Source organism: Leiobunum rupestre, chromosome 3, assembly GCF_980474605.1.
Source record: "Leiobunum rupestre chromosome 3, qqLeiRupe1.1.hap1, whole genome shotgun sequence".
Taxonomy (NCBI): Eukaryota; Metazoa; Arthropoda; class Arachnida; order Opiliones; family Sclerosomatidae; genus Leiobunum; species Leiobunum rupestre.
In genome coordinates this window covers 73,458,594-73,479,519 of record NC_143386.1, presented here as the reverse complement: position 1 = coordinate 73,479,519, position 20,926 = coordinate 73,458,594, and the positions used below count along the sequence as shown (strand labels likewise).

General features: G+C 40.3%; 1 protein-coding gene across 1 annotated transcript; it reads right to left on the bottom strand.

The window, feature by feature from the left end:
• Window positions 1-12,111: 12,111 nt before the first annotated feature.
• LOC149954585 (uncharacterized) lies at window positions 12,112-13,996 on the bottom strand. The gene is made up of 4 exons (XM_090169971.1): window positions 13,665-13,996; window positions 13,118-13,577; window positions 12,236-12,356; window positions 12,112-12,191 (listed from the first exon to the last, which is right to left on the bottom strand). Exons 1-4 carry the CDS (start codon window positions 13,994-13,996, stop codon window positions 12,112-12,114), a joined length of 993 nt encoding a protein of 330 aa, XP_090026097.1.
• Between the last annotated feature and the right edge of the window lie 6,930 nt (window positions 13,997-20,926).

Genomic DNA, 20,926 nt, shown 5'->3' with positions numbered 1-20,926 from the left:
GGAACTTTTATACCGTGATTTTTAAAATTCTTCTGCTATTTTTTCGATATCATTATTTATTTAAAAGCACGTGGGTTTGTTTGCCCCTGGATAGAGCGGAGAGAAAAATAAATTTCTGGTTTTTCGGACTCGCGCCGCTAGGTGGCGACGTGACAGGGCATTTGTGTGTTTTTTCGCCCGTGGAACATCCCTTAGTGTTTAATCCATGATGGGACTATGAACCAGAAAAACCCCACCTACAATTTGGAATGTACTAATATATTTCACAGCAGTACTGTTTCTACCAAAAATGAAAAGGAGCAACAGATCAATAAACTAGCTTGTCATGATATTTCAATAATTGGCAATGATATAACAACACAACATGATGGAGAAAAAATTGGAATATGTCATTCTAAGGATACCGCAACTTCTCCTATAAATTTGTGAATTTTAGAAATATAGCAACATCACCTATTTTGAACATTCAACAATTAAGAGCCAGAAATCATCAATCTGGAAAAACTAGTTCAGAAATTCATTATTTATCAGTCAATAATTTTAAGTCGAATGACTTGGAGCTTTGAAATTCTACAAGGTATCAATTTGAATGACAGCAATGTATTCGTCGCATTTAGAAAAAAATTAAACGATAAACTTAGATAAAAAATAGGGGTCTCACAGGATATGAAGATTGCAATTTTCAGTTGTGATAAAAAGCATAATTTGGAAGATAAAATTAACTTCAATCAGACTCTCACCTCAATAGAAGATTTACTGAAAGTTATGTTTGAAATTTATGAATGGACAGTTTGTCACGGGGTGTCTGATGAGGAATTTAAGTCACTGAAAAACAGTTATTTACAGTCTTAAAAAGTTTGTCAATTATCTGATTCCATTCGTTCAAAAAAATGCCAGATGCTGTTTAAATCCAAGATAACCAAACTGTCAGCCGTGTAGATTGTTTGAAAAGAATACGTAAGGTTTCTGCAATGGAATGCACTCCAAGAACCACTAAACAGCGAACAAACTTTTGTTACATGAATGATTGTGTTGAAACTTAAAAACCAAGCGATTAACCGTAAAGTTAACACCATACAAATTAAGATTCGAAAAACTATCACTAAAAATTTTGTTTATTTGAAGAAGAGAGCATGGAATTTGAACAATTACTTAAATAAAATCCATTCAAAGACCCAAGCGTTTTCCAGAAGCTGCTTATTAAGGAGCAATTGAGATTAATCAAATCTAAGAGGTCACGACCAAGAAAGTGCTACCCAGCTGACCCAGTTGTCTTTCAATGGTGTTTGTATCTGAAGTCAAAGTCAGCCTCAATCTATGAAACTTTCAAACAGGTCTTTACCCTTCCATCACAGCGCACGCTTTTCAATTATTCTCGAGACCTTACAGCAAGGAGTGGTTTTAACGAAGAAACCCTACAAGAGATGAAAGCGAAGATTGAAATCCAAAATTTATAGGAACACGAAAAATACTTTTCACTCATTCTTGATGAGATATCCGTAAAGCAAGACCGAGTTTACCACAGCAATACTGGTCAACTTGTAGGATTTAACAACCTAAACACTTTTCGCAATTCAGTTAACACAGCTGAATTGGAATGATCAAATGAAAACAAAGACGACGTTTCATCCATCCCTTTGGCCAGCCATATTCTTCAATTAATCGTACGTGTTATCACGACCAAATTCAAGTTCATGTATGCCTTTTTCCCGTGCAATAAGTTAAACTCTAACGATGTGTTATCGATTGTTTGGGAAGCAATTGAGAATTTATGTGGGGCAGATATTCGTATCTTAACAGTTGTAACAACTTTTCCGTAGGTCCACTAACTACCTGCAGTGGCCATCAATGCCAAGCGTTATCATTAAGTTAATACTACACACTACAAGGCTTACAACTAAGAGTAGGCGGATAAGGTAAATTTCAAAGGTGTCATACCAAGAGTAAATTGAAATTATTTAATTAAATATTTTGGTTATTATTAACATAATCAAAACTATAACACTTCGTAAAACAATTAATTAAGATACTAAACTTATGGACATTTCTACTATTTATCCGCGAGCATTTCCCCAAAATAACATGCTCATGCACATCCTACCAAAACATATGTTCTAAAACATTTACTACTAAAATTAACAATGGATCAACTAAATCCTAAACATGCGTTCTAAAACGTTTACTACTAAAATTAATCAATGGATCTAATAAATTGGGATGCCAGGGTTTACTGGAAGTTACGAATAAGTCTATGGCGTTCAATACTCATCGGTCTCGAAGAAATCCGAACATTCGGTGGGTGAGGTGAAGTTTTCAACTTCCCGGTTCTTGCACGGGTGCGACTATTTTCGCGGCTAGCTATGTTTTGGAGACCATGTCACTCTTTTTGGTTCCCGACTTTTTCGGTTTCGTTCTCCAACACTTCTCTGTTTTTTTCTCTTCCGTCCTCCGTATATATATCAAAGAGTTGGAGGATGGGTTTTAACAAACCCCCCCCCCCAAATTAGAGGGGACCCAATCAAGTTAGGGACGCTGCATCCTGGGTCTGCTTGACCCCACCCTTGACGAGGTGTCACATTTTGCCGTGAGAATCACCAAAAGAACTCGCGCACAACGATTTATTTTCCATTGACATTCAACTTTTGGAATATGGTTATTTCTAAGAATCGTAGAGATACGCGTTTATAACCCTGGCATCCCAACTAATTGTCAGGTTTATACCCGACCCGGCATCCCAAGTAATTTAACAAAAAATATATACGCGGTAAAATTAGGGCATGCACAAAAAAAAATAAGAATAAGAAATAGGTTGGTACAATTTAACTCAAAAGTTAAAAAGTCTAAAGTCACCCCTTGAAAAAGGGTGAGGGTTATAAACCATTAGATTGACAGGTAATTGGGCAGGAGTTAAAAAAAACTCCCGACCCTTACTCTCGGTATGACCATTGTCCGAAAGAAAATAAAAGAGGGGACGCTTGGCTCGGACCGCCAGAGGCAGCGGTAGGTATTTCCCAAAATCCCATAAGTGGTTTCCAAGAATCTAGGATCGTTTTTAAATTTGGGCTACTATGTGCTAGTGAGCATAGGGGAACTAAAAATATTCGTTACACAGTAATATGTGACTAAGCATCAACCAACCCGAAACTTATCAAAGATAGCACTGAGAGTGAACAACTTTTGCAAGGGGATAAAATTGGATATTGATGTATTAACATTACGAGCCATTATTTTTTATATCTGATGTTTGTCACCTCGAGAAAACTGCCCGTAACAATGTAGAAAACAGTGGCAAAATTAAGAAAAAGAAGACTGAAAAAATAGTAAAATTGAGAAGGCTGGAAACTCCAATAAAATTAAGGACCAGGGGCCCTATTCTACTCCGATCGTTCCCATACCGATTTAAAATATACCGATCGAGCTACCGACGCTCTCTTACCGAGAACGTAAAATATTGCTATTCTGGTGAAGTAGTTACGAGATGTCGCTACGGAACTAAGCGGTACAGATTTATATCGCTTGTCGTTTTCGACTCTTTAAAGCCTCACGTGCTTCCGGAATACGGTCCAATGAAAGCGCCGGTATTTATCTATTTTTCTTTCGTTAGGCGTCTGCTACACAGCGTGTTGAGGAACTTAGTAGGCCTTGTTCATTGTTATTGAGTTTTTGTTATTCCGTTTATTCTATTGGTGTGTTAGTATTTTTATCGCATTATCAATAAATAACAATGGGAGATCAAACTAAGAAACGCGCTGGTAAAATATCGGATCGACAGCGAGAAATGATGCTAGAGTTTATGGAAAGTAATCGTCAAATGATTAATAACAAATTCACTCCCACTTTTACTAAAAAAACGTGCGATAATTTATGGGATGAACTTACCCAAAAGTTAAATTCTGAAGGACTAGGTGCAACGAAAGATACCAAGAAATGGAAAAAGGTATTTACCCAATATTATTTTTCTGTTACTTTTTTACATTAATAAAATAATATACTGAATAGTCTTTTACTGATTGGAAGTCGGATACGAAAACAAAAGCTGGAAATTTAAAGAAACCCAAAACTGGAGGAGGAGAGCGCCCATCAAGCGAATTAACTGAACTTGAATTGAAGTTAATAAATTTAGTAGGTGCAATTTGCGTAGAGGGTAATCCTAATGTGCCTGAAGCTGGTTTCGGGGTTCTTGAATTGGTAAGACGTTTCATTTATCAAATTTCTGAATACATTTTTATGGCACCAGATTAACATGAAGTATTTTAAGGGAGGTGAAAGGAATGATATTAATATATCTGAAAGTAACGTACACGAAGAAGAGGTACGCTCTATGCCATCAACATCGGAAGGTCAACGTTCTAAGCCACCAACATTGGAAGAGGCCAGAGATAAGTGAGTGTGTATACCGATAAGGGGGCACCTGCGGGCGGGGGAAACGGGCCCCTATAGGGGCCCCCATTTTGCGGCAATATTCGGCGGGGTCAAAAGGTTAGCTGATTTACGATGTTACCCTTATAAAACCTAACCCTGGGTGAATAGGTTATCTGCCCCTATGGCGGTGTGGACAATAAATAGGGTGAAACAGGCCCCTGTAGGGCCCCCCTTTTGCGTACATTTTCGGCAGGTCAATAGGGCAATAGCTGGAGGCACCCCATTTTAGGGTCAATAGATGTTTTACGAGGTTGATTTACGATGTTAGGTCAATAGGTTATCTGCCCCTATGGAGGTGTGGACAATAAATAGGGTGAAACAGGCCCCTGTAGGGCCCCCATTTGGCGGCAATATTCGGCAGGTCAATAGGTTAGCTGATTTACGATGTTAGGTCAATAGGTTATCTGCCCCTATGGTGGTGACACGATGTTATGCAAACAGCCGGCCCGTCATAGTTAATAGCTGGAGGCACCCCCATTTTAGGTCAAAAGGTTAGCTGATTTACGATGTTATAACCCATAAAACCCAGGTGCTAACCCATTATAGGTCAATAGGTTATCTGCCCCTATGGCGGTGACACGATGTTATGCAAAAAGCCTACCCGTCATAGTTAATGTCGGGCACAATTCGAGTTGGTTTTCGCCGACAAACACTTTCGGGCCCCTAAGGGTAGCGTAAAATAGCGGGAGGTCATCGGTAAAAGTGTTTTGGAAAAAAAGAGCAGAGTGTATACAAATTATAAGGTTTTATTAAGATATAATACGATTTACATTGAAAATACGTCTTTGGAAATGTATTTTATTTATATCATGGTAATTACGTCGATCTTCGTAGGGTATATACCAAAGTTCACTCAAAGGGTTGAAACGAACCATCTGAAATTAGCGTTTTTACGAGCATTTTCATTAAATGTTCTACCTCGAGGCGTTTGATGGTAAGAGTTACGTTGTCGCCGGGTCCCTCGGGGGTGGTTGTGGTTCCGCCGGAGATGTATTTTTCGGATGGCGGGATATCTTGGCCATCCAAAGCGGCGGGTGACGGACAGTTGGGATAAAATTTGTCGTGTTCCGTTTGGGGTACGTCGCCGGATTCCCAACTGCCTAACTGTCCGTGGCAGAGGTAGCATTCGACTATGCCGTCCGAGTCTACGGCGAAAAGTCCTGCGTGGGCCAAGTCTTCCTTGTTCACGTGTACGTTGTCCCATTGCTTGAACGTTTCTAGCCGACCGGTTACGGTGGTGAGATCCTCGTGACTAGCCATCCCGATTCTCTTTGAGCTACGGAATAATATTTCTGGGTCTAAACCCCAAAATGACGTAATCTATAAAAATGACAATTTAAAAATGACTCACTAAAGATGACGTAATCTACACCATGAAACGTAAAGATTACGTAGATGCGTTGTGGTTTTCATAAGCTAGCCGCTATGGGAAAGAGGAAGATGTCTCCGCTTAGGCTACCAAAGAAATGCGGGATATGCTCGGAAATATACCGGTCCGTGAGAGGTTTCAAACAACATTTAATGACACATTTATCTTGTAATACAATGAAAGAAGATTCGGATCTGGCGTGTGATTGTGATGAGAGTGAATCGCTCCATTACACGGAGGCCGAGGAAATGTCAGATGATAAAATTATCGATTATCTTAACGAACTTATTGTGGCATGTAAAAAGCGCGGTGCCACAATGGAATCAACCGAACCAACTACATCTAACCTGCCAGCCGAATTAAAAATGCCGACTGAAAAGGAAATGGGTGCTCTGATTTATTTTCAAGAATATTGTAAAACTAATCAAATTCATAATATTAAAACCGCTGTAAAGAAAATGTGAATAAACGTTTTTATATTGAATACATTGTTATTTTTAAAGGTGACCGTATAAAGTAAATTTTACATCGATAAATTGACACTTAATATTTTTAAAATACGTTTATAATATTTTTCCAACGTGGGCGAATGAATGGACACAATGAACTATTAATTACGTAATCTAAAAAAAAATGACGCGAGCAATGAGAAATAACGAGTCGGATTTATAAGATAATAAAAAATATTTATTTTATAAGATGATATATTACAAAAATTATTTTTCTTTTACGAGTCAAAAAAATATTATAGTGTGATACAAAAAAAAATTAAAATGGACATCGTAATTGACTGTCTATTTCAGCGCGGTTCTGGGTAATCCAGTCGGCGAAAAGTAGACTTCGTTCGAAAGAACACGGTTGTCGGGTGTTTAGAGTGTGATGTTGGAATAGCCAATTCACTGGTGGGGGGGAAGTCAAAGTCGACAAAGGCCATTTTCGCCATACCACCGACACGATACTGAGGGTTTAGTTATGAATAAAACGGGGTATAGTCGCGCGACGGGAATTTATACTCCGTTTATGATGACGTAACAGGTTGTTAAATTTTCTAGTGGCCATTATATCATTGTTGACGTCTCTTCGTGAAACACCCTTAAAGAAGCTTTGGTGACTTCTACGTTTTGATCGGTGACGTATATAAATCACGCAATAATGTCCGCAAATGACGCTCGTTGTCGATTGAAGTCGCCGCTTGGTGGGCGTGATTTTTCTCGAATTTTGTTTTAAAAAAAGTTTAATGGCTGGCAAAATGGGCCGTAGCGCCAAAGAGTCAAAATACCAAGCCCGTTTTAATTTATCAAGGTAAATCGCGACCCAATGGCTGCCCGGTTCATCGTGGGGGTCCAGATTTACAACCAGTGACGCTGGAAAACTATTAATCTTATCGGGTAGACAATCGGAAGCGAATACGCCCATAAAATTGCGCGTACGTCTCAAAATGTTTAAAATCTCGGATCCGCGCATAATTACACGTTTTCAATAGAAACGTTACGATCTTTGTCTACGCTAAAGCTGGCTTGAAATTCGGCGAAAACTACGCAGCTTAACGTTTGCGGGACTGGTTTAGCGAACGAAAGCTCCAAACGCATCTGTCCCTGTCTGGAGGGGTTCCAATAATGACTCTCACCCGCGCTATGGTCGTTTGAAATGTCGAAGACGTAAAAAGCGTAGCCCCCGGCATAATCTCCCCGGGAAATATCGATCCCGGTGTTTCTATAATGAATTCCGCTACCCGTGAATAAAGTATGATAGGCTTGAATATATTGTCCCGCGTCGTAGTTTGGCATAATAGGTTTCGAATCCACACCGTCAGAATCCACGTAAAGAGCTAAACTCGATAAATCTTGATGTTCGAAAGCGTACGGGTTTTTTGCCAGGGTTCCATTGTAGGCTTCGTGATCCACCAGCGCGACAATCAAGCGAACCGGGAGGGTACCCAAATATACGTTGGGAATAACGGTGTTTCGGATATTCGAGTTGATGGTGAATATCTTAGTTTCGGTGCGTGTAAAAGCGTACTTTGCTGCTGCTCGTGACAAGGCGTTTTCGTGAGCGATAAGTATTTTGGGTGCAATTTGTACTCGACGTACCAACAAGCTCGCGTCCGTAATGATAATTTTATAGTCAACCCCGGGCTTCGGCGTACCCATTAACGCAAAACTCGCTTTACTTCGCGATAGTTTAATACGTAAATCTACGCCATTAATTAAATATTTTTCGACATTGAGCGCGTCAAGAAACAGCGGACCAATTAAATCTATTTCTTTCGACTGATCCGTGAATCCTTTCCGCTGTTTAAAACCCTCGTTGGCAGTGACCGAATTCATTTCGCCGGGGGTATCCTTGTACCACAGCGCGCCTGTTAAATGGGACGCTTTGGCACCCTTGTCAAAATTTAACAAAGTTTCAATGTACGCCCGATAAGCGTACGAACAAGCTGACGGAGACAGTAAGGTTCCGTTAAGGTAAACTTCCGCGTGATTAAATAGCGTGTGCAAAAAATTGTTACACCCCCCTACAACATCCGACGGTAATAAACTTTTGCCCGCGTCATCGGCGACGATTTTAGCTTTAACAAGTAGGTACGTAAGCGGTAAATCAATGTACTCGTGCCCGCTTCCAGGAATATTAAACTCGACGGTATCGCCTCGCAGCGACGAGATGGGTTTGAAGGTTGTCCATTTTCCTCCCTCAATTGACGTTTGGATAGGCGCGGTTTGAAAAATATCAAGTTCACTTTTTAACGCTTCGCAATGACCCATAATTTTAGGAGAAAATATCAACGACCTTTCTAGCTCGTTTCCTGCCTACTAATGATTTTTTTCCACCGCGTTTTGGTCTTTTCTTAATTGTTTTAGTTTTGCGTTTACGTTTCCCAGTCCCGTATTGTTGTTTGAGATCATCGTACTTTTCTGTAAGCCTCCGTTTGGTAGCTTCACGTATGGATGACCCCGTCGAGACATCAGCCAAAACTTGTTTTCCCGTGGAGAGGGCTTGGCCCCCCAAAAATTTCGCCCCCCGTAAAAGAAACGGTTTCGCTAGCTTGTACAAGCCGGAGAAGAAACTCCCAAACCCGCTTCCGAATTGCCCGTGCCCCCGCTGATAAGGCGATCCCACGTATACGTCGGGAATAGCGCCACCCGCCTGAGTGGCATAATATTGAGCGTACGGGCACGCTACGCAGCGTCTTTTTTCAAGAACGTGTCTTAAGGGCATCTTGGACGCAAATGAAGTTTTACTGTTAGATTGCCAAACTCAAAAGGAGCTGGTTTCCCATAAACATCGCGTAGATCTATTTGGATAGTATCAAAGTATTTCTTCTCAATGGGCACATAATGCGGCGAAATGTATGTTTTCTCGATATGAGTACCAAATCGGGCTGATTCGTCAACCGCTATTATTCTTAACAATTTGACGAGCGACGAGCCCACCACTTGATCAGCGACGATATCGGAATAAACGAAGATTTGGGGCGGAATGTGGAAATTTAAGCGAGCCGGGTTCTCGCTTCTGCCCGCGATAGTTTTAGTTCTTTCAAATCCTAGCGTGTTGCTCAGTCCGTCACTCATAAATACACCATAGGGGGTAATATTTTTTCCAACCAGCGCCACGTGTCCGTTCAGCGGATCGTGGGTAAGACACACATTAGCGGCGGTGCATAGCGCGGTGTCGTTTACTACTTTAAGTAAATGGTCTATACTCAAGTAATGCCCCGGAGGGATTTCTCGCATCGTCCCGACCATTTTAGGGTCAGCCTGTCCCCCATGTTGGGCGGGATTAACGCGGAAATAGACGTAATTGTCATAGGGCAACACGTTGTAAAACGAAAAGGGATACAATATTTCCACCAACGCAACTTCCCACCCCCCCTTTAATTCGATAGGTTCGGGTAATTTTATCGTGAAACAGGCTACCGTATTATTCGGAAATATCTCGAGATTTGAATTACTGGGCATCGTTAGGTAAAAGGCTTCGGACATCTTTAGCAGAAACCCAAGAATTGAATGTAGCCGGATACCCTAACCAAGAAACGAAATATTCGACTTTACCCTTTGAGCGTCGCTTCTTTAATACTTTGTCAATTGTATATTCTTCCGGTTTTATAACTCGTTGAATTTCTTTGAAATAAAAATATCCCGTGATGGGTTCGTCAGCCAAATCAACGAGCTTAAATTGAAGAGGTCTTTTAGTATTCTTGAAAACAACTTTAAATATTTCGGCGCTCCAATTTTGATCGCTGTATCCTTTTAAAAACGGTCTGGCAGTTCGGGTAATCCTTACGTAATCGCCGACTTTGATACGGCATTTTCGGGGCTTGAGGGCGGCTGGCTGGGACTGCCCTGGTTTGTAAATATTTCGATAAACTTGAAGAATATTTTTATCGTTTACATCGAAGGGAGCCATTTTAATTGCCGTATGATAACTGGCGTTATACGAATGAATTAAATTGGGCAGCTCGTCGAGATAGCGTCGCGTGTTTTTATGAGTAAAAAAACGATACATGCGCTGTTTCAGGGTCCTATTAAAACGCTCTACCATCGCGGCTTTAACGTCGCTATTTTCGGAATGGTAATGTCTAACGCCCTCCTCTTTTAGGAGTTTTAAAACAGTCGAATTAACGTACTCCAACCCACGGTCGAACTGTATAGCGCGGGGCTTGCCCCGCTCTTTAAAAATTATTTTCAGGGCGCGGGCAACCTCCGCGCCGGTCTTACGTTTTAGGGGGACGGCAAATGCCACTCTCGAAAAGCAATCTATACAAGTAAGAATAAATGTGTATCCGGAATTGTCGCTCGCTAAAGAGCGCATATCTGCCAAATCAGTCTGATAGAGGTCTAGTCTGTTTCCTACACGAATCTTTCGTCGTTGGAATTTTCGAATAACTGGTCTATGTAACGTATAGGCGTCGTGAGTTTGCAAAAACGTTTCAACATTCTCCCTAGATATTCCGAGCTCTTTGACAGAATCGTATAATTTTTCAACACCCCCGTAGCTAGCTGGATTACGAGAATCGAAATATATTTTTTCGAGTCTAGTCGTTACGTTTATCGGTAACTCTCCCATTTCAAAATTTTGGCACTCGGCGTTTTCTTTTTACGTAAACGGTTCTTAATAGTAGGCGACCAAAGTTTCGGTGACTGTCGAGGTGTCGCGAAAGAATTAGGCCCGACCGCTGACGACAAAGTTTTCTTTCGTTTGGAGGAGGCGAGCGAAAGATGGGGGCCCGGGGGGGCGGAAGCTGTTACGAACGAAGTAGACGGTAATGGTGTGGTGGTGGGGAGGGCTTGAGGGGTGATTTTCCGTAGTTTACCCACCAGGTTATTATATTTTGACCAACTCTGGGGTCTCGGCGCGTGGGGGCTTATTAGATAATATACTAAATCAACAATATCAGAATCCGTTTGTATTTCACCGTCTAATAAAATCTGCCCCTGGCTGTCCCACCGCAGTCGACCGCTGTCCGAAATCAAATGATTAAATATAGCTCGGGCGCTCGCTCTGTATCCTAGCGGGAACAGATTGACCAATGTTTCGTAACTGGGCGTATCGTTATTTTCAATCGGTTTATTTCGAGCGTGCTTTTTTAATAGCATCTCTTCGTATATCTTCCACTTGGTCCGGTCATCGAGCGCTTCGCTTTTTAAAATATCCGCCATTTCCGTGTCAATATCCGGTTTGAGTTGTTGATGGGGTGGCGTAATCGGCGCTAAAGTCATTTTTTTCGAGTACCTTAACATTTTTTATGTTCAACCTGTTAGGACTCCCACGAGCGACGACACAATAGGCAGAAGAAACGAGAAAAATCCGGCACCTTTTTGATTTAATAATATTCGTTTTTTAGTTTGCCAGCCCAATTTTTTCTGGGCAATTTTGCGTAACGTGTTACGGTGTATTTTTAATCGTAGTTTTTGCCTCGTGGTTAGACGTATATTCCCGATAAGAGTATTATACACGCAATCAGATATCGCTTCGATCAACTCTTTATTGGCGTTAATTAAAATATTACGTCTCTTAACGCCCTTTAATTTGCCGATCGATTCGAGCAGAAATTTTTGCGACCTGACTCGTCGAGACATTGTACATCGAATGAATTCGACTCGCGGCGGGTGTGTGGTAACTAACCACCCTCGGAAAAGTATTATTTCGGAATGTATACCGAGACTTGCTCGCCGGGGAAAATATTAGTTCTGATCCGATGTGAATCGGGGCAATCTTTCTGAAGGTCGATCAATACGTAAGAGTTTGGGTCTCTAGTCGCGTCAGAAATCGCTTCGATAACAAAGTTGGAATTATCAGGGGCCATTTGGCGCGCCAAGCAATTAATCTGTGTTTTGTCCCGTACATTTTTCGTTAAAAGTATGTAGTGCGCATTGAGGGAAATTTCGCGACACCCGCGACCCTGATGAAATAAATTTTGACTTATGTAGATAAAGCTAACATTACGATGATGCGAGACTTTGGTGAACAATTGGGCAACTTCTCCTTTTTGACCCGCCCCCATTAAATCGTCTAAAACCGCCAGTATCCGTTTCGAGCCGTCAAATAAGTCAGGATCGGGTAAACCCTTATGAAATATAACGTTATATTTTTTAAGTTTATCGTATCCTGGCTGATCCTCGCCGTAAAACCAGTGGATTTCTTCAATTTAAGGTTCAAACATTTGTTTTAAATGTTTAATCAGTTTTTCTACGAAATATGTCTTACCACTTTGGCTAGGCCCGCAAAGTATGATGTTACAACTGTGATAAAAAGGGTACATTATCACCGCGTAGCTGAAACCAGAATGAAATAAAATGGACATTTTGTTTTTATATATAATATTTTTTATTTTTGACAATAACAAAACACGTTTTCCCGTGACACACCCCCTTGCCACGTGGAAAGCGGCCGGCGCGCTAGAGACACACCCCTCTCGTGACCACCGACGCGCGCGGATAGCGGATCGAGAGAGAGAACGCGCGCGCGCCTCTCTCTCTCTCTCTCTCTCTCTCGTACGCGGAGACGGCGACTCGCGGAGACCGGCGCCTCTCGACCCGCGGTTCGCCCGCATAAGAGCGAAGGTTTTTTTTAAGCGCGTATTTTATATCCGAATGGAACTGTTCGGTAATTCGATAAAACCCGAACTTTATCCATTACGGGCCGATACGCTTTTTCCAAGTCGACGCTAACGAGCGTATGATCCGGAAGTCGACGTATTTGTTTGGGCAGAGGCACGGCAAACGCCGCCGGTATTTCAGTTTCTTCGTCAGTCACTCCTAGCATAGTTTTTAAATTTTCGCCGTTAATGATATGCTGATTACCGACATTAATTCGAAATCCTTTCACTTTCGTAACGTTAAATTTTTCGCCAGTATCCGGATTCTTCACCCAAAACGAGTAATTTTTTGGCCCGCCATACGCGGTTTCGTAAATAAACGAATTCTTTCCATAACCGGATAACTCGCTGACCATATCGCCCAAATAATGGCCCGTAGTTATAAGGGGTTGTTTCGAGACGTACTGGAGGGCGTCAGTGTCCAAATATAACGCGTTCTCTCCGACTATTTCAAGATATTTTAATAAAACTAATCTCGCTTGACAGGTTGTATAAGCGGCAATTACGCAATTTGTATGTTTTAGAGGGATTTCCGCTTCCTTGATGGGGGCTGATTTCACTAGAAGAGTCGTATCGTTGACTGTCAAAACCGATTTTACGTTGATTTCAGGATTTGATAGCAGTTCAAAGAACACTTTGGGTTCGCGAACGATTTCAGTTTTGGTCACAATGGATCGCTGACCGAGTTTTCTGGAAAAAAAAGTTTTAATATCTATCACGCTACCCAATATGATTTATAACCCCAATGGGGGGGGGGGTAATAAAATCCATACAGACCCCCACATGGAATTCAGCATTAATTTCGAGATGGCTCGAAGACCTTCGTTTTTGGAGACTTTGGTAGGGTCCAATTTGACCCCTTCATGACGTTCGAAAGCCGCAATGTATTCAGCCCGGGCTTCGGGGGTCTGACAATCTGACGGCCAGCCGCTCGCCTCCACCTTGGTTTTTAGGAAACAGTCAACGTAATCTCGAAAAATCCCTCCACTGTCCGTTGCAGGATCGTATTGCGTCACCGTGTATGACCACGCCTCGATTTTTTTTGTAATTTTGTATCCGCGATTTACCGCCCATCTTAATTCGTCGATTACCCAAACGCCTTTAAGCATTCTTTCGTCGTCAGAATGGTCGCAGTCACCCTGGTACCGTAAATCGGCACACGTCCGGCATAGGGTAAACGTTAACTTTTTGTTAACGGACCGATACGGAAGAATAGGATGGAATAAATTGGTTGGCGGGAGCACGTTACATAACAATAATCCCTCAAAATCGTCAATGGCTGGAATATCGCTACCGAGCAGAATTGTCGGATGACCAACGGGGACTTTGCCACTATAAAAGGGAAAAACACTTAAATATTTGTTTTCGTTATATATATTTTTCGATATAATACCGTTTGTTTATAAAAGGGTACAGGCTGCAAATGTCCACGTAGAATATTTTATCGTCGGTCCCTTCAACGTTACAGTACGTTCGTAGGGCTGATACTCTGCCCCCGAAAAAAGCGGCTCGCGGGTCTAAACGTTCAGTTAAAGTTTCCGAAAAATTAGAATTTTTTAAAAATTCATTTATGGCTGGATTTTGTTGTTTTTCCAAAATCCAATCGCACCCCCATTGTTGAATGACGGTATAACCCATTTCTTTAAGTTTATTGGTTGTCCGCATCGTGTTGGAAAATCGTGTATTAAGGGTATCGCTCGCGTTAGCGTATAATGGCTGGTTCCTATTTACAGAGTCCCCGAAGCAAGTCCTACAACCGTGAAACCTTTAATGAAAAAAACCTGTTTATATTTTGTCTCTTCGAACTTTTTAAAATAATACTTACCAACAGCCCTGATATTGTAGAGCGTTTTTCTCACCGATTAGACCATCAATTTTAATTTTTCCAGCACGCGGTTCTCGCCCATTCAGCGTTGACACGATGGTAACATTCCGGACATGCGCTTCCCAAGCCAGCCATTCTAAAGCCTCGGTGGATTGAGGCTCGGATAACCGATACAAATTAGCCGGTATTATGCCAATCGTTTCTGGCTCCAAAAATTTTTTCCTTAGTACGTAACTACACACTGACGCGATAGTCACACCAACGCTAAACGGATTAACTTCGCACAAGTCTTGAAATAGTTTCATAAACTTTAAACAACCTTTAGCTAATATGTGGGTATCTCTAGAACAATAGAGTTTTAACGTTTCGAGGTAATTAAACCCCGAACTCTTTTCGGTTTCGAGAGCGTACCATTTGTTAAAACTTTCGCGGTCTTTCGCCGTGAAATATTGGGCACCGTAAGCTTCCAAGGGGGGCAGCGAGTTCTCCGAGACGTAGTTTGTTTGTTCGGGTTTGTAAATGTCAAAATTATTATCAACTACGTTGAATAGAAAATGGGGGAAAAAATCTTTCGTATATTCGCGACCCAGCTCGAACGTATCCGCGAATTTCGACAGAGGAATAGGTATATAATTATACGAATCCGATAGAGTTAAATTGTGTAGTTTCAGTTGCAAGATGCGAGTTCCATTTATTATCGGATCGGGCTCAAACGAGTCGGCACTCTCCATTATAACTTGTAATAGGAGTTGCGTATCATAATTACTGGCATTATGCCCCAGCGCGGTCACTCTTCTTATCCGAGCTAGTGTTCTTAAATATTCGAAAAATTTTCGCGCGGAATCAGAACCCAGAAATTGTCTTTGGCGAACGCCGCAAAATTTACATGCTACGTCGGGGGTATCAACGCACGATCCACAATAAGTTTCCGACACGCATAAAATGGGTTGATGAATATAACAGTTTTTCTTATCGGGGTGCCGTTTGGTTTGGACCGTTTCAAAATCGTAAAATATCCACATTTGAGTGGGCTGACCGTTGGAATCGAAACGGGGTAACGGGCGTCGCGGGTCTTTTATTACTTGGATGTAACATTGATGTCCCGAGGGGGAAAACTTACGACAAACGGTACAATACTGTTCGGTACAAGAATGCAGCTGGCCGTCGCGTTTAGTCAAATCGATTAGAATCGAACATTCCGTGCAATGAAATAAATTTTGACATAATGATAATTTATCGCCGGTTAATTTTATTTTATGATGAGCGTAGAAATCGACACCCGTAAACTTACGTAAACAGTCGGGACATTTTATTATATCTCCGGTACATTTTATGGCCCTGCAACACGCGAAACAATAGTCTGAACACGCGTGGGTGCTATCTTGTCTGTACCCCTCTAGACACTTTGAACAAAACTTTTCTTTCCCGAATAAGGGAGCCAGCTTTTTAACTAGATTGAAATGCGCCCCCTCGTTTAAAAGTACAATACGTTTTCTGTCCATACCTCCCCGTACTCTAGAATCGTACACCAAGGTCGGCCAGCTGTTTTTAATTTGATAGATTAAAATATCGTATTCTTTCAGATACGTTCTAAATTTTCTAATCGATTCGGGCGACGCGCATTCTTTATTCGGTCGGACACCCGATTTGGAGCATAGGAGGAGCGCCTCGGCTCGCTGAGCCACATTGTTTTCTTTGGAATGCGACAAAGTTTCATAGACCGTTTTTAGTCTTTTGTTTTCGGGCTCATTCTGATATTTACACAGCGCCACACCGACGCAAAGAGCCCTAGCGAGACAGATTGAGTCGCTGTTCGCAATACGGACAATTGCTCGTCTATTTCTAGAAAACAGGGCAAAGGTCTCTAGTCGTTTCCGTTTCGCCCAGCCACCGCCTTGGGGGAGACGGACAATGGAAAAAATTAAATTAACGGGTGCCAGGAAAAACGCTTCTTCCTCATCTGAATATATAGATTCTGAAATCTCGTCGAGAAGGGCCTCGATATCAATTTGGTCACGTCTCCTAAATGAAATGGTTATATCGGGATGCGCCGCACCCAGCGCCGAACTACGGATTACTAGTTGTACCATGTCAGCGGGGTTTACGTCGCGTAATACCCTTTCAGTGACCCTGGCAAGCCCTTCCGCTATATTATTAGATATTTCAGCTTCCAATTCAATTCCCGTCATATTGAAGTTCGGGAACTGTTTTTCATTCTGACCCAAAATTACGCAATTAGGGTCCTCAAAATCAATATACCCTACAATTGGGAAATCTCCCTCCGCCTCCCCGTAACCGCTTTGGTTAAGTAGTTCGTTGAAATATTCGTCCACCATTTCGGCGGATTCACGGGGTTCAGCATCATCCACCGGGACAATTTCAGGGGCGTCTATAAAAAATAAATATATATTTTTTAATTTCTTATATATTTTTCATACGCGGTACGATAAAAAAACTTACTCTTCAGGTAGTCCAACACAGGTTCGTCATATTCGGCACCCAACATAGCATCCCACTCGAGTTCGAGTAATTCTTTTTCCCGCTTATTATATCTAGCTTCAATAATTTCGCCTAACCGAGGCGGTAATTCTTGATTAAATAATCGGAGTTCCGCTACCGTTTGGCACGCTTCTGGAACGTGGGGGATAGATTGAACAGTTTCAAAAATTTCAATAACCGTCAAAATTAATTTAAAACTCAGACGGCTAAAGATTGCGGGTAACTTATTTGGTGCAAACCCCGGCTCTAAATTTAAAAATAAACATATTCCGTAATAAAATTGCAGTAGTTGGGGCACGGACCAGGGTCTATTTACCTCCAAATCGTCTAGAAACCAACATAAGCTTTCGCTATCCATTTTTTCTAGGTGCTAAGAAAACGACTTCCAACTAGAGAATTCCGCTGATTAGTGAAGTTTCTTTGACCGATCGGGCTCTATTTATACGTATCTTTTGAGGCTGTATAAAAATAATATCACGTCGTTAATTCGAAACTCTATTATATAAAACTCGATTGTTTTCTAAAAGATGAGCCCCAATGTTTTTTAAACCCATAAATTTAAGGATGGATCAAGGGCTACTTTAATGATAGACCCATAAATTTGGTGGCGGTTCATCCTTTTATCGCTGACACATGTTGTTTTTCAAAAGAGCCGCAGAAAACTCTTTTGACTATTTTGACAAAGCTGGGTGAATATACGAAAAAAAACTTTTGACTGTGCCCTTCTTGTTCTCCGAGCGGCCCCAATTTTTTTACGAGCCGCTATTTTATTAGACACCAAACCCTTAGTGTGGAATCCTTTGGGGGCCACGCCGCTCGAGTCTTAAAAGAACAATGTAGGCCCCTACGGTCTTTTTCTTTGAAGGGAAAATTGTTTAGGGGCTCTTTTTTTGTGTCAACCCTAACCTTTTTTACGATGCAAATTAAGTTTGATCCACGCGCGACTCCTGAATTTAACTTGACGCGTCAAATCGGGTATTGTTAAAGCTTTTTTTTGCGCACCGAAATGTTTATAAAAAGCGATTGTTTTCACAGCTGTTTTTAAGCGTCGAAGGATGGTCATGGTAAAAGAGTTATATGCTCAAAAACTTTTTAAAAAAAGGCGTTTCAAACTGTTAGATATTTTTTGGGGACAAACGTTTTGTCGAAAAATGGTTATAAATGAATGTTGTTGCGCGTAGAATTTTATGTAGCCCCATAAACTCTGTGGAATAGATCCTCTTAATTATTGTATATATTTTTTTCATTTCTCGTTTGTATTTTTCATTTGTAAATAATTCCTTTCTATACATTAGTTATTTGTCAATATTTCTTTTTGTATATTTTAGTCATTTGTTTATTTTAGTTATTTGTTTATTTTAATACTTTGTATGTCATTTGGTTTTTTATAAAATTTATAACGTTTAAATCCCTTTTTTGGTTTATTGATAAATTTAGTTTAACGATAACTTCCGGTATGGAAGGTTCTATCCCCGCCTCTCCCGTTAGTCGGCTTATCGCGAACAATCCTAAAAACGCATTACTAATCGCGTTGATTTTACTTTTAATGGGACTTGTAGAATTTCTATCTCTTTGGTTTACCAATATGGCCGTCGCTATACACATAACACCGCAAAATTTTACTAATCGCGTGAGTCATTGAGTCAACCCATTACATCATCCTGATTACGTCACCAAATTATTATCGCTATATATAAGACATTCACCCCCGTCATCCATCGGCAGTACACTACAAACCGTTTCTCGAGCATCATGTCTAAACGAAGCTGTGTAGATAACGTTCCTGGGCCCACTAAAATGTCTAAATTTGATCCGACTCAGCGGAAAGTTAACCCTCGGTATTCACTTTCATCCGAGCTTTTCGTTACTACGGGAGTAGTAGTAAACTAAAACTTAGCACTTTTATTTCCAAGATGGCCGCCAAGATGGCCACCAAAACAACCCCCCACCCCCCCAAAATATTTTCCAAAAATTTTTGTCCTTGGAAAAATCGAAAAACATATTTTTGTTTTCAAATTTCACCTTGAAGATAATCTTTGACCTCGACGCCTGACACCTGTACACAACCACTAAGCCTCGGTCTATCAAATCAACAAGTTTGGTCACGATCGGACAAGGTCGAACCGAGATATCGGCGGTAATGTGTGACCCCACCAAATACTTATGTTAAATTACTTTTGATATCGTTTTTTTCGTTTTTTCGTTTTTTGGCCGTTTAAAATGCTAATTAGTTATTTGCGAGATGGGGAAACCTTCGCTTTATACCCTTGGCAACTTTTGGCCACAGCCAATCACGTGATATCCTACTTACCCCTGTTGAAAATTAAACTTTATTTACTTTTTGGAAATAAATAAATATACAATCAATACATAGTTTGCATCCCTACGTCATCAATGACGCAGTTCCAAGTATAGATATAAGAACCAAGAATAAATATTTAATTTGAGCTAGAATGAACTATGCCGCCATTTTGCCGGTGTAGATTTCTTAGTAAAACGGGAGGGTTAACAGTTTCAATCGTCTGTTTGCGTATTTTAATTATTTTCAAATGATTAAGAAATTAGTTTCTGCCTGGTTAAAAATTGTTCGAGTAGTTCAATTACCAAGGGGAGCGAAAATTGTTTATTCGATAGCGAAGGTAATTGTAAAAAGGATGACCGCAAAGGCCTAACTTTGATAAGCTTTGTCAACTTCTTTTCGTAGATATTTCTCTCGTAATTTGATATTTTATTTAAATAACCCAGCCTTAGAATCTTATCTGACTTTGTTTAGGACCCATTTAAAATTTGAAAGCATAAATCTAATTAGTTTTGTCGCTTTGACGAGATTACCAACAAAATGGCTACCTATTTAGTAGCTACGCGCGAAATGGTTTGAATTTTTGATCGCCCTCCCAGTTTCCTTGGAGACCATAGGCCCCTCCCTTCGGTGCAAACTATGTATACACATTTTAAAACAAATTACAATGGGGCTGGTCAATATCCGCCCGAGATATAGCCCCTTATGTATAACCCCGGTCGAAATAAAATATAATTTAGCTTACCCCTGTCGAAATAAAATACATATTTTAAAACACAACAAATAGGTCTGATTGGTCAATATCCGCCCAATAACTTATGTTTTACCCCTGTTGAAATGAAACTTTATTTACTTTTGGAGATAAATAAATAATACAATAACGACATAATAAACAATCAATACATATTTTAAAAACACAACAAATTACAATGAATAAAAGCGGTATTTATTTAAGTAATTGTTTGTTTTTATTTAAATAATAGGCTTATTCACTTTCAATTATTTAAACATTTTGCAATTTTTATTAAACTATTAGTTATTTAAATAAATATTGAAATATAGCCGAGCTTATTTTATTCATGGATTAATCTACTGCCGAGCACTAACTTTTGCAACTCAAAAGACTATAATTTTACACAAATGGATGGCTGGTTAATTTTTAATAGTAAAATAATATATTCTAAAGTTGGAAAATCATTTTTAAGTTACATAATCAATAAAAATTCCAAAAACCATTTATTGAAAATAAATAAAAAATAATAATAATTAAATTAAAAATAGCAACATTGTAAATAGAATTTTCTCTGACTATACACAGTAAACGAACGGGTGTTTAACGGTGGCTAAATTAAAACAAAATTAAGTTTATTAATTTTAATTATTTTCAAAATTAAACATTACTTACTTTGATTTATA

Bases quoted from the DNA above. Each gene is read 5' to 3' on its own strand.
- LOC149954585 (XM_090169971.1), bottom strand. From the start codon at position 13,996: ATGCTTAAAGGCGTTTGGGTAATCGACGAATTAAGATGGGCGGTAAAT. The intron at 13,578-13,664 runs GTCTGTATGGAT...TTTTTTTTCCAG, and splicing joins ATGCTGAATTCCATGTGGGG to AAAACTCGGTCAGCGATCCA. The intron at 12,357-13,117 runs GTGAAAGGATTT...ATATTTCATAAG, and splicing joins AAAAATTTAACGTTACGAAA to GGTTTACCCGATCCTGACTT.